The 17653-nt window shown below is 37.6% G+C and overlaps 1 protein-coding gene across 1 annotated transcript in view; it reads right to left on the bottom strand.

The window, feature by feature from the left end:
- Positions 1 to 4431: 4431 nt before the first annotated feature.
- The window catches only part of PIDD1 (p53-induced death domain protein 1), a 37442-nt gene continuing 24220 nt past the window's right edge, over positions 4432 to 17653 (bottom strand). Inside the window, exons 11-16 of the mRNA XM_070765350.1 lie at positions 16718 to 16868; positions 14778 to 14901; positions 13231 to 13349; positions 11958 to 12065; positions 9516 to 9724; positions 4432 to 5720 (exon numbers count right to left, since the gene is read on the bottom strand). Coding sequence (XP_070621451.1) covers positions 5483 to 5720; positions 9516 to 9724; positions 11958 to 12065; positions 13231 to 13349; positions 14778 to 14901; positions 16718 to 16868 — 949 coding nt within the window. The 3' untranslated portion in view covers positions 4432 to 5482. The remainder of the gene's footprint in view (positions 5721 to 9515; positions 9725 to 11957; positions 12066 to 13230; positions 13350 to 14777; positions 14902 to 16717; positions 16869 to 17653) is intronic.

The raw sequence follows: 17653 nt of genomic DNA, 5'->3' as shown, positions 1-17653 counted from the left end.
CTTTAGATCTGCTAGGAATGCAGGTCCTAGAATTCTGTAAGTTGAGGATCTAATGCATGTCAAAAGCTTCCAGAACCAGTATTTGGTTGATTTTATCCTGCCTTTCTTACTTTTACAAGGCTCCTCTTTTTCTCTCTGTAGGGATGAGCCTAATACTGCCTACCTCAAACAGGCCCCTCATGCCGACATGAGATCATTTGGTTCACATGGCCAGAGAGATACATTGTCTGTCCGGTACACCTTATCTAGGCTAAAACAATAGGACGCTTATTGTAAAGCTAGCTGTGGGAAAGTAGCAGGGAGGAAGATGGTTGGGGGGTATTCACAAATGAAAATGCTATTGTCCTTTACTGCTTTGGAAAACTGTATAAAAGCAATAAACACTGCACAGACAGTCAGACATCTGTTTTATTTTATTTATTTATTTATTTATTTTGTCCAATACACAATGAGAGTTTTAGTAGGTATATATCTATATACACATAGTAAAATACATGATGAAGGTTATAGAGGAGATACTCATAGTGGAATATATCTATGAAAGAATAGAAAAGAAGATATAGTAATAGAGCATATCAATGAAAGAATAGGAGAGATATAGGAATAGAAGAAAGGTATAGGAGATATAGGAGAGCAATAGGACAGGGGACGGAAGGCACTCTGAAATGATTTGTCTCCAATTCCAACACTCCAAACCTTGTAAGTTGCGTTGGGCTGAGAGTGAGTGACTGGTTCAAAATCACCTACATTTGAGGTGGGGGGGATATTAGATATCATAATACATATTTAAAGAAATTTGTAAAAGGATTTTTGGTATGTCTTAGGCAAGATGGAAGAGACAGATTCAACTGAGGTTTTATTTACAATTTCAAAATAGAAATAATCTGTCCAATAGCAGCTCATGAATTTGTTTAGGATGCCAGTCCTGGAGCTTTCATACAAATCCTTTTATATCATAGGTCCTCAAACTATGACCTGTGGGTCACATGTGGTCCACCGAAGCCATTAACCGACCCGGGCAGGACCATGAGACTGCCCCACCCACCTCGTCCAATCCACCCGAAGGTAAATCCTATGGCCAAGTATAGGACTTACCTTCGTGAGCCCTGTGGGCTGGGACTGAAATGTAAGGGCAACAATTTTGGCCTGCAGAGACGTTCAGGAAGCGGGGGAGGTGAAAAACAGGTGAAAAAGCCTGTTGTGGTCATAAGACTTCCCATTTTGCCTGTTTTTGGCCATCAGAATGCTTCTGGAGGTGAAGGAAGTGAAGAATGGGATGCAGAAATGCCCCAGGAGGCCAAAAGGTGGGTGAGAACGGTCCATTTTTCACCTGCCCATCTCCAGAAAATAGATAAAGAGGGACAGAGAAAGAGAGAGGCAGAGAAAGAACAGATGAGATGAGATTTTGCAAGCTCCTTGGGGTTGAGAAGAATTGCTGCAAAATTGAGTTTCCTAAAGTGGGTCACTAAACTTAAAAAATGATCTAGTAAAAAAAAAGTCAATCAAAAGAGCAACATGCAAACAAAAGCAAATGAAACATTCCCAGGAGCAAAACAAATTAAAGTTTAATTTGGATGCATTGTTTAATGGATTGTTAAATTGACCACACCCACCTAGTAACCTGACCTAGCCACACCTACCCAGTCACATGGCCACCTAACCACACACCTCAGCTTGTATGCCCCCCCCCAAGAGTCTTAGGGACTATGAATTGACCCCTTGTTTTAAAAAGTTTGAAGACTCCTATTTTATATCAAAATTTTCTTTGTGCCAAATGTTGGTTTTAAGAACCCAATTCAAGAGAGGAAAAAACTTGTTATCACTTTTGGGAAAGTATACATGGGTGTTATCTGAAGCAGTAAAGCAAATCCCCTCTCTGCCCAGCTCTGTTATATGAAAGATACTACCAAACTCTGAATTTGCTTGGAAAAACAGATAAAACAAACAAGACCCATTTCTACAACTGTAGAGTTATGTGTACAGCTAGTCCTGGACTTACCCAAAATTTCTGTTGTTGAATGAGATATTTGTTAAGTAGGTTTTGCCCCAATTTACAACCTTTTTTTGCCACCATTGTTAATAGAACCATTGCAGTTGATAAGTTAGTATTCCGACTGTTAAGTGAATTTGGCTCCCCCATTGACTTTGTTAGGTCGCAAAAGGTGATCACATGATCTTGCAACACAGCAACAGTCATAAATATGAACCAGTTGCCAAATGTCTGAATTTTGACCTTATGATTGCAGGGATTCTGCAAAGGCTGTAACTTTGAAAAATGGTCATAAGTCACATTTTTCAGTGCTGCTGTAACTTTCAACAGACACTAAATGAACTGTTGTACGTCAAGAACTATCTGCAGTTTAGAGACGATTGAATTTTTTTTGGCCTCAAAGCTCAATTTTTAACCAATATTTGTTACACAAAGGAACTATGATGGTACAATGGTTATACTGTAATGCAGTATTGCAGGATAACTCTGCTGACTGCGAGCAGTTTGATCCTCACCAGCTTAAGGTTGACTCAGTCTTTCATCCTTTTGAGGTTGATAAAATAAGGACCCCAGATTGTTGGGGGAAATATGCTGACTCTGTATACTGCTTAGAGCGGGGGTATCAAGCTCGTGGCCTGCAAGTCAGATGCATCACACACTGGCCGCCCCCACCCGATTTAATGTAGGGGAAGAACATCATGATATGTCACTTGACTACAATGTGACATCATAAGTTTGACACTCTTGGCTTAGAACAGGGGTAGGCAAAGTTGGCTCTTCTATGACATGTGGACTTCAACTTCCAGAATTCCTGAGCTAGCATGATTGGCTCAGGAGTTCTGGGAATTGAAGTCCACAAATCATAGAAGAGCCAACTTTGCCTATCCCTGGCTTAGAAAAATGCTATAAAGCACTATGAAGCAGTATTTAAGTCTAAAATGCTTTCGCTATATTTATAAAATTCCTATATTGATTTTCTAGACATAGTAATATAAAAATACATTAAAGCATGAAAACTCTTAACAAAATCAAAATGCAGCTCCAACTTTGTGTTATTCAAAGTTTATTATATACCAGTCAGCTTCCAGAACACATTAGAAGATGTGTTGACATCAGCAGATCAGTAACTCAAAATGACCAAAAACATTAAGGTAGGTGCTCCCCTGAAAACATATGAGAAACAATTTGTAAGGTCACAGTATTTTTGTTGCCTTGTGCATAGTCTAGCATGGGAACTAGCTTTTAAATATTACTCTCAGTAAAGTACAATTGAATTATGATGGCCAATTTTGAAATACTTTTTACCAACTGGAAGAAGACATCCATATTGTAGATGGTCTATACTGCAAAAATATTATTCTTCAGAATCTGTGACCAATAAATGATTTTAAATAATGTTTCTTCAAAATGTTTTTACAACTTCATCAGTTACCCAGCACTGAAAAGATTAATTAAGCGTTGCCAATTAATTGGATTGCTCTTGCTTTATAACAGCTATCAAAGCACAATTCAACCTGTTACATAAAAGGTGGACTGCAGTAATATAATATAATCTACTCTATGCTTATCTCTGTGCCAAAATACTTCATGTTCTTTATTGCATGTTGACGGACACCTTGTCCTGGCCAAAAAAATCTGGTTGACTCAAAACTGATTTCTCTTTTCTTGGCAAGGAGATCTTTGGAACAGCATTACTGCCACCTACTGCAAGCCAGCCAGTGTATGAGCCTAGCATTCTTGTCTTAAATCCACAGAGCCCCGTAATAGCTAAAAATCAGGATAGGGTATGCTTTTTCAGACTAACACGTTTTATTAAAATTTATTTTAAAATCACTTTTCCCCTCTGAAGTTCAGTAGTCTAGAAAGGAAAATATATAAAACGGCAGAGGAATCCACATACACATGAGAGGAGGAATAAATGATACAAGTTACACAAATTCAGAATATGTGCATTATTCGCCCAATTTTGGAAGAACACAGAACCCTCCCCAGAAAAAGTAATAATCAATAAAATATATAACTGTTCCGAAATAGACAAGCTGATGATGAAATCAAGGGGCCAAAAAGATTCTGAGTATTACGAGGTATGGGCACAATGGCACAGATGGATTGAGTTAAGAAATAGAAATACCACAAATGATACATAAAAGCTAGTAAAACACAAGATGTAAATATGTAAATAATAATGGTTTGAATAAGGATTTTGTGATTGTATGTATTAATGAAAAATCTGTTATAGCAATGCAGAAATACTGATTGTATGTTGATATTACAGTTTTTCATTTTCTTTTTTCTTTTTTTTGTTCGTTTGTCTGTTTTAAAAAAATGTTTGAATCAATAAAATTTATTTTAATAAAATTTATCTAATATTAAAATGGTAAATATCATCAATCGAAATTTAAAGTCCAATTATTTCAATCTACCTAATCCAAATAATTCTATTTTTTAAAAATAGTTTTTATTGAAATTTAAACACTAAAAAAACAAACAATACACACAAAAAACAATATACAATACACAAAGACATAATAATAATCCAAATAATTCTAATTTAAATAATAAACATTAAAGTCAGACAATTCTTCTATTAAAAAAAGAAAGAAAGACTGAAGAATTTAGTTCTTTGCACAGAACAATTGTGGTACAAAATGGAGACATTTTATTTTGAAAGCAATTTTGCAAATCACTTTTGCAACCTTCAGCATGTCAGCTCGTACTGGCTACCACCATCCTCATTTGTCAGAGGTTAACAACAATACAAACAGCTTTGACCCATTTCATTATGCCAACTACATTATCAGGTTACATAACAATAAACAAAATTTTACATATTACAAATAAAGGCAATATGCCCTGTTTAACCTCTCCAAAACTGAAGTACCAAGTGAAGATTTCCCAAATAGAGGCAAAGGTAAAATCATACACAAAAACAAAGGGGACGGGGCAGGGGAGAGATTGGAAAACTACATCTCTAAAGCAATGGATCTTGGCAAAGCCAGAGAAGGGATACACAATAAAACAGATTAAAATAGAAACATTTCATTCTTCATGCTTAAATATCTATCCCAACTACCTGAAGAATACAGGACTAATAGCTCCCTGGGAATTCCTATGAGGAGGGGAGACAGCATTTAAGATCTTGTTAGAACAGATATGAAAGGGTAGCAGGTCCAAGAAAAATCCATCTGGTTGGACCTTATTTAATTCTTACAGGTCCATTGTAAAAATTGACACTTCGAACATCAAATAAAGTACCACAGCTTTCCAAATGGGGAAAAAATTAACTTTTACCAGCATCTGCAGAAAATATCGAATAGTTTTACATTTTTGTAAAAATCACATTTAAAAAAAAAAGACAATTGTTTCAGTAAAAAGAAGCATCTTGTCAGTTTGTTCAGAAACTGATGGCTTACAGAAACAATGATCAAGTTACTTCCAGTTTCTGGGACAGTTTAAGCCCATTTCGTTGACTAATCCATAATTGTCCAGCAATTATCCTGTAACAATAGCAGAATCCTCTGTACTACTTTCTCGGTGCAGGCCCACCCTCTGGATGGATTCTGTATATTTTTGCCTACCCAGGCCAATAATGGTGATGATCTCATCTGCTATGTCTTGGCGTCCACTATCCTGCATGGCCTTAACCAGCTTGTCTATGCAGTTAGGCTTCTTTTCATTCTGCTGAGCCCAGGAGAAGAGCATGTCTAGGATCTGAGTACGGAGATCTTCCCTGGAAGGGGGAAACAACATTGAAAAAGTAGATTTGTATCATGCATATAAAAGTCTTATTTGCTTTAAGTATCAATATCACATCTTTCAATTTACTATCAATTTACATAACAAGGCTTTATTGTTACTATACATGCTGCCCATCTCATTATCAACAGACTCTGAATAGCATAAAATGGTCACATGTAAAAAAAGTGGTAAGCACTAACTCATGACTTTCAGCAGCAACCTACTTTAATATCTTCTGAATAGGAAAAACATCCTTATGAGGGAAAAGCTAGTGGAATGACCTAAACATATGTTGAATCCAGCAGCATCCTAGGGGTAAGGAAGCCACAATAGTTGGATTCATGCAGGGCATGTAAACCCCACAGGTTGTACTTGCATGAAATATTAACCTGCAAGGATTGATTAACAATTGCACGCATGACTCCCATGTTAACCATTTAAGTAAAAATGCTGATCAGCCACACTGTGAAAGTGTCTTGGTCCCTCTGAAGGAAGGATGGACTAGAATACAGTGATACCTTGTCTTACGAACTTAATTGGTTCCAGGAGGAGGTTCGAACCCGAATGCAGAAACCTGAACTTTTGCCGAACTTCCAGGTTCAGGAGAACACCGAGAAGCCCCCCGGCTGTTTCGGAAGGTGACAGATGAGTGGTGGCGCTTCTCGGCATTCTCCCGAACCTGAACTTTTGCCGAACTTTCGGGTTCGGCGTTCGGGAGAATGCCGAGAAGTGCTCTGGCTGTTTCGGAAGGTGACAGACGGGCGGCGGCGCCCAGCGGAGCACCCGTTTTTGCGATTTTGGGAGGTAGGGTTTCCCATGGAGGGGAGCCTCAGGGGAATCCCTTGATCACAAAAACGGGCGCTTCACTTACAATGGAAGTCCGGAGGTGGGGCATCCCGGCGGCGGCAGGTTCATAAGGCGAAAAAAGTTTGTAAGAAGAGACAAAAAAATTCCGAACCCCGGGTTCATATCTCGAAAAATTTGTATGACGAGGGGTTCGTATCATGAGGTACTACTGTATCTAGTCTATGTCAGGTGGGATAACATGCTAAGCAGTTTCTAGAACACCTGCACATGTTCGAAGTTGAAGTGAGAAGAAACATCTAAATGGCAGGTAACATTATGCAGGAGATTTTTCATCCTGAATGAAAGGTAACATTATATAAGAGATTTTTGAACCCATGAATCCCAAGGAAGTAGACAGTTTTCTATGATTTTATCTCCACTACCTCTGGATTAGTTCCTTCCCTACTCAGGCTAATTGAAGTGGCCAAGGAGAGAATTAGGAGTTGGATTCAAACTGTAATCAATAATTCTTTGAGGGAAGATGTCAGAAGTCCTTAAAGAGGTTCACCCACTCATTTAGAGGCCAAGACTAGATCCAACAAAACTAGACAACTATTGTACTATAACCAAGTTTTCTTTCTGAATGTATGATACTGAGAAAGTTGTAAGGCTGCAAAGGGCTATGGAGGATATGGATGGACTTTGACTATAAGGGTTCAGACTAGATAGACAGATGATGGCTATTACAGAGTACTGGTGTTGGGGCAGCTTGGATAGAGGTGGCATGACTATTATTATACACCTGGATTTTCAACAGTTTTCAATGCTGTTGACCACAGCATCTTTTGTGATCACCTACATGGCTGGGATTTGGTTATGGTGCCTCTGAAGAGAGATGGTTATGGTAAAGAAAGCTAGCTTTCAAAGAAACTTCATTATGGACTGTCTCCCTTTCCCCTATTTAATGCAATATTTACATGAAACTGCTGAAGTAATTGACTGGCTTGAGGCGAAGCATGTAGATGATACTTAGTTAAATTTTTTATCTGAAGCTTGACATAGATATCATAACCCAGTATGTGAAGGCTGTTCATAGGAAAAACAGATTTAGGTTTGACCCAAACAAGACAATAGTTGCTGTTGATTTAGAGGCTGACAGATTCCAGGTCTGTGTGTTATTTAGCTTTTTGATCAAATTCTTCTCCCCCACACAAACAGGTTTGGGAAAGATAAGAGAACAACCAGCAGCAAGATGGATAGGCTCAGTTATAACACCAACGAATGCACTATTGGAAAAGTCCAGCTTTGTGATAGCTCATCAAGGAGAAAATTTATTTACACAGTTGCTAAGAGTTAAGAATAACTTAATGGCACATAATCAATAAACACAAACCAAATTAGAATGAGGATTTTGTTTTTTTGTAATGGTGTAACTCCTGTGGTATCTTGCTCCCTCCCAGCTCTATGTCCCTGCAGAGACATTTCATCCCAGGGGTGGGCTCCTCTGAAGCATACTCTTTAAATGGAGTAGATTACTTCTTGAAGTACAGATGTCCCAACCTTCATGGTCTCTCAGAAGCAGGATATAACAACAGCTCTTCTAAAGAACCTTTGAGGATTAACTATGCATAGCAGTATGATTTTCTATAATTCTAGCCCTTTATTTCTATTCGCTATTTTAACATTTTTAATTAATTTTTATTCTGATTCTGCATTCTAATTTTTTCTATATACAGTGATACCTTGTCTTACAAACTTAATTGGTTCCAAGACGAGGTTCTTAAGGTGAAAAGTTTGTAAGACAAAACAATGTTTCCCATAGGAATCAATGGAAAAGCGATTAATGCGTGCAAGCCCAAAATCCACCCCTTTTGCCAGCTGAAGCACCTGTTTTTGCGCTGTTGGGATTCTCCTGAGGCTCCCCTCCATGGGAAACCCCACCTCCAGACTTCCGTTGCCAGCAAAGTGCTCATTTTTGCGATGCTGGGATTCCCCTGCTGGGATTCCCCTGCAGCATCACAAAAACATGGAAGTCCGGAGGTGGTGTTTCCCATGGAAGGGAGCCTCAGGGCAATCCCAGCAGTGCAAAAACGGGTGCTTCGCTGGCAACGGAAGTCTGGAGGCAGGGCATCCCAGCGGTGGTGGTGGGTTTGTAAGGTGAAAATAGTTTGTAAGAAGAGGCAAAAAAATCTTAAACCCCGGGTTTGTATCTTGAAAAGTTTGTATGACGAGGCGTTTGTAAGACGAGGTATCACTGTACTTCCTGTGAAATAAACTTCATAAATGTCATGATAATTCCAAGGCAAAAATATATATATACTTTTTTTTATCATCTAAGATACAAATGATGATTCGAGGGTCACCCAGAAAGCAATGCACTTTTTTTTTCTCAGCCTACAGTAATGGTATGAATGCGAAACTTTAGATATACATTATTTGAACTGTCAGGAGTATGTGTGTGTTTCTTTAGACAGATGGCATAGCTGCCGCAGTGTTTTGAAACGGCGTCTGTAAGTTATTTATTTATTTATTTATTTGACTTCTATGCCGCCCAATCCCGAAGGACTCAAGATGTACATTACACGCAGCATGTCATCATTGAATTTCTCACTGCGGAGAACATTGGGAACATTCACAAATGTTTGTGTACAGTTTATGGAGAATCTGCAGTCAACAGAAGTACAGTTAGTCACGGAAAACATTTTGAGGATGACAAAGAGGTGATTCGCACAGTGCAGAAATGGTTTTGTGACCAGAACAAGGAGTGGTACCAACAGGGCATACACACCCTTGTGTCTTGCTGGAGGAAGGCTGTTGAACAGGACAGAGATTACGTGGAAAAATAGGGAGTGTAGAAGAAACATCATTCTTTCTTGTGTGTAAAGAAGAAAATGTGATGCATTGCTTTCTGGGAAACCCTCATACAAGCAACTAGATTATTGATGCTCCAGGTAATATTTCCTGAATGAATTTCTTTCCCTCCCCGACCCCCATTTCTCACCTGTTGTTATAGTGTATCCGCTCCAACTGCTGATAGGACAATCCCAGGTTTAAGCCAATGATTCTCCATTCAGCTCCTATGCGTCCAGCGATGCCAAGGAGATTGGACTGAGTCAAATAGCCAGTTTCAGCATTCCCCAAATTCAAAGGAGGAAGACAGAAGCCACCTGAAGCTGTAGACTCAGGTTTATTTACCTGAGTTTTCAGTTTCTAGTAGAACAGAAAATAATGTATTATCTTATTATCACATATTAACATATTATCCTGTTACTCATGACATTACAAACATGACTGTGACTATCCACCTTGGATCTTGAATCAGAGAGAACTGTCTCTTTGGATAATTGATTCTCATGTTGAACTGACGTTAGCATGAAGTTTCTTGTGTATTCAACAACCCTCATCATTTACATTCAATTGATTTAGCTCTATGGAGATGGATATTATACTAGTTATTCAGAGTTAATTTCAGGTAAATGTATAAAATATTGAAATCCAACTATCTTCAATGTACAATTATGGTCAATTGTCTTCCATTCAGCATTGAGTCATGGAGAAAAAAAACACAATTGGCTTGGTATGTGTTCTGGAATTTTGTTCACCTACTACAGATTTAGAGAAACACACCATTTCCCCATTTGGAAAAGACTCCAACCTCTATTGGACTTCAACATCTATCACCTTGATTACTGATGTTGTTAATTGGGACAACATTTATCTAATCTTGTTTTTGCTTCTGATTTTAAAATTGGGAAAAATAACAGCTTTTACTATTAGTATTGTGCCAATACAGTAGGTACACCTTTAAAGTGTAAAGGAGGAAGGTTTCTACCCCTTATATTAACTATTTCTTCAAGAAAGGAATGAAAAACATTACACATCTTCAGCTAAAACATAGTTCTCTGGTCTGCCTTAGATGAATTATATAAAACTTAAAATTAAAATAGTATTAATAAAAGTAGAGATTATATTAAAGGAAGACAGAAGTTGGTTCTCCATGAGTTTTGGGAAACTTAAGTGAACTTATACAAAGTGATTTAGATACCATCTTGTTAAGGTCCTATCAGCCTTAGCCAGAAAGAGATTTGAGTAATGATGGGTTATAAACTCTCCTGGTCAGAAGTTATCTGAAATCTGTTGAAGGGTCAAACATCATTCAAGGTCAAAAATGTACTTAAAGTTTTGCTTATCAGTTAATGATTAATAAAGGTTGGTTTATTTTGAGTTACGGAAAGCATTAAAAACTGGATGTATGATGTGGTACAAACACAGATGTGTATGTTATAGTAAGGAAACAGTGAACTCTGAATTAGGAATGGTCAATAAAAGATTAAGCATTAATAAAGGCATTTGTTTGGAATTTTATCTAAGTGAAAGATAGGTATCTTCTTGCTTACATCTAATCTCCTAGGAATTTTATGACCAGTGAAATGGTCTGGAATACGAATTTATGCTAAATATATAGTATAATTATGCAATTATACAACATAGTTGCTATCAAAATGAGTGTGTTCCTGTTTGTAAATTAGAAAGTATCGTTACCATTAGAACTGCATACTTATGAACAGAAATATCTTAATATTTGAAAGTTAGAAAAGTTCTCCGTTATAAAAACAAGCTATTTTAGAAAAATTCTATTAAACTACTGTTTATATAGTGAAGATCCACATTATACTATTATAAATTGTCAGTTAAAGAGACCAATGGATTAAAACATGGTTCTCTTACTGAACTGAATGAACCCAACAAAAACTTTGGTAAATGTTTATTGAAAGTATATTGTCTATCGATAATTGGCAGTCAAATCTTTTTTAAATAATCGAATTATTTTTCTAAGCAAACAGCTAACTTGAGTAGTTTTTCAAAACCCTACACACTATCCTCATGTAGTCTTTAACCAAGTGGCATTCAAATGTTTCAAGATCCAACCAACTAGCTTTAATGTAAAAATTATTCTTAATAGTCTCCCTTCCTTCCTAAGTATTTTATTTTTAGTTATGTAAAATATTTTTATATGGTTTTTATACAGCTAATAACACAAACAACACCAAATATAAGTACAATTCAGTACAAAGTAGCAAAACCCTTTCCTGTTTTACTACAATGATGCCTTTAAAGTTCAGCAACTAAATATAAGGTTATAGTTTTAATAGTTCTAATATGTCTTAAAGATTATTGTATTATTTAATTCTTGACTGGGAGCCAGCCAGGGTCTGATATAAGATGGGTCATTGTATAAATGTTTTAAATAAAATAAACAAATGAACAACTATTAAAACAATCAACTAAGAATTCCATATGGTCTCTTGATACCCTGTCCACTAACACTGCCTTACATAAACCAAAGTGTCCATACCAGACACTTCCGAACCAGCAAGGTCAGGAGAAAAAATAGCAATCCTAGTGTTGTGCTTGTTGGTTCTTCTTTGTGAATAAGACTTACAGGGAGCTTGATTGGCAAGGTAGCTAGCCAGTGAGAATCGGGCCCCTTCCTCCTTCTTGTAATCTCGTCAGGAATGTTCTCAGGAACGTCTCCTCGATAAAAGGAAACCTTCAAAAAAAGATCAGCCTTAGGCAGGTTTGAAAGAATCCCAGGTGGCTGAGATGTTGGTGTTGTCTCATTTGGGAGGTTACTTGGGCATTTATTTATAGATGTTCTAGGATAAGATAAACACATAGCAAATAATTCTAGGATAAGATAAACACATAGCAAATAGGCACGCATGTTATTGTGTGTCTATTATCAAACCAATCTTCTGAGGATTATTGCTATGTTTGGATTATCTGGGATTTGCTGTGCTCATTCTTTTGCACCGTCCCCCGCAACATTTCTTCTATAACTTTAAGTCAGTGTTGAAATCTTTCTTGTTCTTCCTTTAACCATTTTCAAAAGTGGTTTGCCATTATATCCAACCCAGAATTGAAAGAGATTGATTGGCCCAAAGTTGCCCAGCAGGCTTTGTGTCTAAAACCACACCCACGTTTCCCCTTCCCTATCGAATAGCCCTGGTATACCCAAATATGGGAGGGAGCATACTGCTTCCTTTTTGCCTCTTGGCCCCTCCAGGGACCATCCAGGTAGTTTTATTTGTTTTGGCCAACAAACTATTTTCTACAGGTGTAACATATTTTTGCTGGTAATGAAAATGAAGAGAGGCAGGTTGCCCAGGTTCACATCCCAGCAAGGGCACGGCTAGCTGATGAGAACTAAATAGCTTGAAATAGATCTATACTAGTCTCCCTTCATTTTCATTATAAGCAAAAATATGTTGGGCACGCACACACATACACACATTCAAACTTACAAAGATCTGATAAATAAAAGGAGGCTAGTATAGATCTATTTCAAGATATTTAGTTCGCATCAGCTAGCCATAACCTTCTAGGATTTGAACTAGGGCTGCTTGCCTTGTTTAGGCAGTGCAGTATGCTCCCTCCCATAGTTGGGTATTACCAGGTGTCTTCACAGAAAAACATTATATACATGAAGAACAGGCATCAATGAAGCACAATCAACAAAAATAACTGGAAGATAACATTTAGCACAATCAAAATTACATGCTCATCTTTTGAATTATGGAATCAGAGAATATAAATAAATAATGCCACTGGACTCAGACAATGAGGAAAAAGAATTGTTTTGCTCGTATTAATTAATTGGGGTTACAAACTGTTATGGGACGTTTTACTGTAGACAACAGGAGAAACACATGTACCTGCCCTTTCACAGCCTTGCTGTTTCTGTCCATTTCAGAGGTAATATAGACTTCCTTCACATTTTTCAAATGAGAAAAAAAGCTGAATAAAATCCTTCCATCAATACAGTCTGGCCGGTCTGAAACAAGTTTGAGAAAATAACTTAACTTGATTAAATCATAAATAATTTCATACTTATAAAATAGGCCCCTCGAGCTAGAATTTTCTAAACTAAAGTTGTGGAACACAACTTCTGAAATTCTCAGCTACCACAGGTTTGGGAAGGCTCTTAGGAAAACTAAACTTTTTTGACATGTTTCTGTTCTACAAGAAACAGAAATTTGAAACTACCATAAGCCAGCTAATTTCCCTATCGTCAATCTCCAAGTAAATTGTAATTTTTGCCACACATTGACAAACCATATGCTTTGCAGATAAAATATCCCACATTTTATTACTCAAATTGTCACTTGAAAGGACTCAGTTAAGGGGGCAAAAAGTGCAACTTTCAGTTAAAGGGCTTTTAACATTAATATCATGGGCCCTCTATTCTAGCACAATGCCCTTGAAATTTTCAAGCACCTGAGAGTGCATATACTGTATAACATCTACTGCAATACTTGAAAGCGACTGAATCTTTTCCTGGAAAATTAAGAAAAGGCATTTCCTCCTTAGTAATAAATTAGAAATAGTCCTAGGGGGTGGGGGTGGGGGACAGAGGGAAGTATTCTCCATGCTCTAGTCCTCTAGCTCTATGACTGTATTGAATAACTGAAGACACGCCTCTCTAGTAATGGTCTCCAGTTTTTCTTTCTTTTTTTTAATATTTTTTTATTATTATTTTTTATGACAAACAAAACAAACAACATTTAAAGGAGCTACCATTGCTCCACTAAGCATAGAAATCTTACTAATACAGAAAAAAAGACTAATTGTGATTTAGATCAATACAGAAAAATTACTCATAATATACTGTACTACTATAATATCACATCTACTTCGGTATTTCCATTTTAATGTTGTAATTAAAATAATTGGAGTAATATACTACTGTAATTTAACATCTACTTCTGTGTTTCCATTTTAACAATATAATTAAAATAATTAAAATCAATTAATAAGACAAAGAACCTTATCCTAAAATTTCTTAATATACTACTATACTATAACATCTACTTCAACATTTTCGTTATGGTTAAAATAATTGAGATCAATTAATAAGGTTAATAACTTATCCATAAAATTTCAATATAGCATTTGTTCCATTAAATAAATTTAAATTTTTTCAACGCAGTCTCAGCTCCTGGACATAATTTGTTTAGCTACTGAGTTTGAACTACTGTAGTTGGTTTGAGCTTTTAATTTCCCCGATGGAGAACTCTTGAAGTTTCCCTTTCTCCCCTCGATCAGAGCTCCCTTAGCTGAAGCGGGAAGAGGTGTGGCTCTGAAGAGGTTATACAGAGGGCTCTGCGAATTTTGAAGCACCCTCTGCTGGCTGCTTCTCCAGGGCTAAAATATAAGTAAGTATATTAGTATATAAGTATAGGCAAGTTGTTTGACATTTCACCTGCGTCAATGCTGATACCCTGTTCAAAAGCTGCGAAGAACTGCTCCCCTTCAAACATCTCCACAATATCGGATGGCTCAGGGCCTCGATATCTGTCATGGAGCTTTTTCAAGACAGGATCCACCTAAAAGACCATCAGAAAGGAATAAAGAAATTGGAACATATTTTTAAAATCCTCGTTTCTTCTTCCTTAAATGGTAAGATTCAAGTTTCCAAGAAAATGAGCTCCCAGAGGCTTAATGCAGTACATTTGATAGGATGTATGTATTTCTATATATTTCTAATTATAGACTCTTACATAACTAATAACAATTCCACAAAATATTGAAAAATATGCTGGTATTTTAAGCAGTCATGGCAATGGAAATTGTCTGCAGTGTTTCCCAACCTTGGCAACTTGAAGGTATCTGGACTTCAACTCCCAGAATTCCCCAGCCAGCATTCGCTGGCTGGCGTATTCTGGGAGTTGAAGTCCAAATATCTTCAAGTTGCTAAGGTTGGGAAACACTGGTCTAATGAACAGCAAAAATGTATAATATGCTCATAGAAAATTGAAACAATTTACCTAAATTCACTCATTCAAGTCATGGAGCATCCAATAATATAATCTGATCAAATAATAAAGATTTCATAATCTCTCCTAAAATGTATTGAAACCTGCACATTTTCCCCTAGAACTGACGTATTTTGGAATAATATTCTTCCATTTGAACTCTAAAAGATCTGCTTATACGTTTATCATCATCATCTGATGGTTAGGGACCTTGGAAATCTTCTAATCCAACCTCCTGCTCAAGCAGGAGACCCTATACCAGTGATGGTGAACCTATGGGCATGGGTGCCACAGGTGGCTCATGGAGCCATATCTGCTGACACGCGAGCCGTTGCCCTGCCTCAGCTTCAACGTGCATGGGTGTGCTGGCCAGCTGATTTTTGGCTTGCACAGAAGCTCCGGGAGGAGGTTTCTGGCTTCCAGAGAGCCTCTGGGGGGTGGGAGGGCGTTTTTACCCTCCCCTGGCTCCAGGGAAGCCTTTGGAGTCTGGGGAGGGTAAAACATGAACCTACTGAACCCACCAGAAGTTGGGAAACAGGTCATTTCCGGCCTCCAGAGGGCCTCCAGGGGGTCGGAGAAGCTGTTTTTGCTCTCCCCAGGCATGGGCACACATGTTTGTGCGATAGTGCGCACACGCTCTTTTGGCACCAAAGGAAAAAAAGCTTCGCCATCACTGCCCTATACCATTTCAGACAAATGGATGCTCAATCTCTTTTTGAAAGCCTCCAGTGATGGAATATCCACAACTTCTGAAAGAAAGCTGGTCCACTGGTTGATTGTACTCATTGCTAGGATATTTCTTCTTAGTTCTAGGTTGTTTCTCTCCTTCGTTAGTTTCCATTTATTAGTTCTTGTCTTGCTTTCTGGTGCTTTGGAAAAAAAGTTGACCCCACTCTTCTTTGTGGCAGCCTCTCAAATATGTGGCAGCCTCTCAAATATGCTATCACGTCACCCCTAGTCTTTCTTTTCTCTACTTCATGGAATATATATGTTCTGGAATATGTTCTTCATATATAGTATTTTAGCCTCTAGCACTCCAATAGCTTAATTGACTCTTCCGGAGTCTCAACATTTTTAAAATATTGTGGTGGCCAAAGTGGATGCAGTATTCCAAGTGCAGTTTATATACAACCTACTATATACAACCTACACTCACAAATGAATTTTGATTTATAAGTTTGGCTCCAGACACCCACTTACAGGCCAAGCGCAGCTTTAAATGAAAAGAACATTCCTTCTTATTTCAACTATATTCTTCACCATATTGCTGTTTTTAGAATTTTGGCTACTAAGAACAACTTTGTGTTTGTAGAATACATACTGTATTTTCTATTATATGGGCATATGTGTGCATCGGATATGCTCTTATGCACCTAGAAACACTCACTTTGTGCTTTGGGAGGCATTGGAGCAAGACTTGTTCTGGATCTTTCTTTCTCTGCAGTGCAATGAAGTTCACCCGGTACATGCGTAATCGTTTATAGACTTCTTTAGCAAAGCCACCAATGTAGGCTTTTGTGGTGCACCATAACCAATACCTGGAGAGAAAGAGAGATTTGTAAAATTATTTGGATTGGCCCTGGTCTTCTCCGATAAAGTCAACCACTGGGAAATATGAGTATATGAAAGCTACACAATTGCTTCATTAGTGAAAAAACGCAAGTGGTATGAATGAATCTTATATTAAAAGAAAATATTTATTAGATTTTATTACTTTTTTACTCTATAAATAACTCATGGTGGTGAACAAAAATAATACTCCTTTCTCTTATTTTATTTATTTATTTTTATTTATTTATTTATTTTGTCCAATACATAATACACATTGAAGAGAAAGATATGTAATACTATAAGTAAAGAAAAGAATAGAAGAAAAGATATAAAAGTATAGGTGAACATATATGAAAGGAAGAAAAGATTAATGAGATAAGGAGAGACAATTGGACAGGGGATGGAAGGCACGCTGGTGCACTTATGCACGCCCCTTACTGACCTCTAAGGAACCTGGAGAGGTCAATCGTGGATAGTCTAAGGGAAAAATGTTGGGGGTTAGGGGTTGACACTACTGAGTCAAGTAATGAGTTCCACGCTTCGACAACTCTTCTTCTTTTTCTCCACAACAGCTCTCAGAGCAGTTGGGTTGAGTGAGAATGACCAGCTCAAAGTCACTTAGAGATGACTTTTGTGTCTCCACAAAGCTTCCAACCACAGTGTTGGCAATCATATCCTCTGCTGTTCCAGTGAGCAAGGAGAGGACAGGAGTTCTGGAGTCTGTGTGAGCATTCAATAGCAGGATCAAGAGGCTTTGACTATGGGGAGAAGA

This window comes from Erythrolamprus reginae, chromosome 1 (genome assembly GCF_031021105.1).
Source record: "Erythrolamprus reginae isolate rEryReg1 chromosome 1, rEryReg1.hap1, whole genome shotgun sequence".
Taxonomy (NCBI): domain Eukaryota; kingdom Metazoa; phylum Chordata; class Lepidosauria; order Squamata; family Dipsadidae; genus Erythrolamprus; species Erythrolamprus reginae.
The sequence above is the reverse complement of the archived record's forward strand: the minus strand, read 5'-3'. Positions and strand labels throughout refer to the sequence as shown.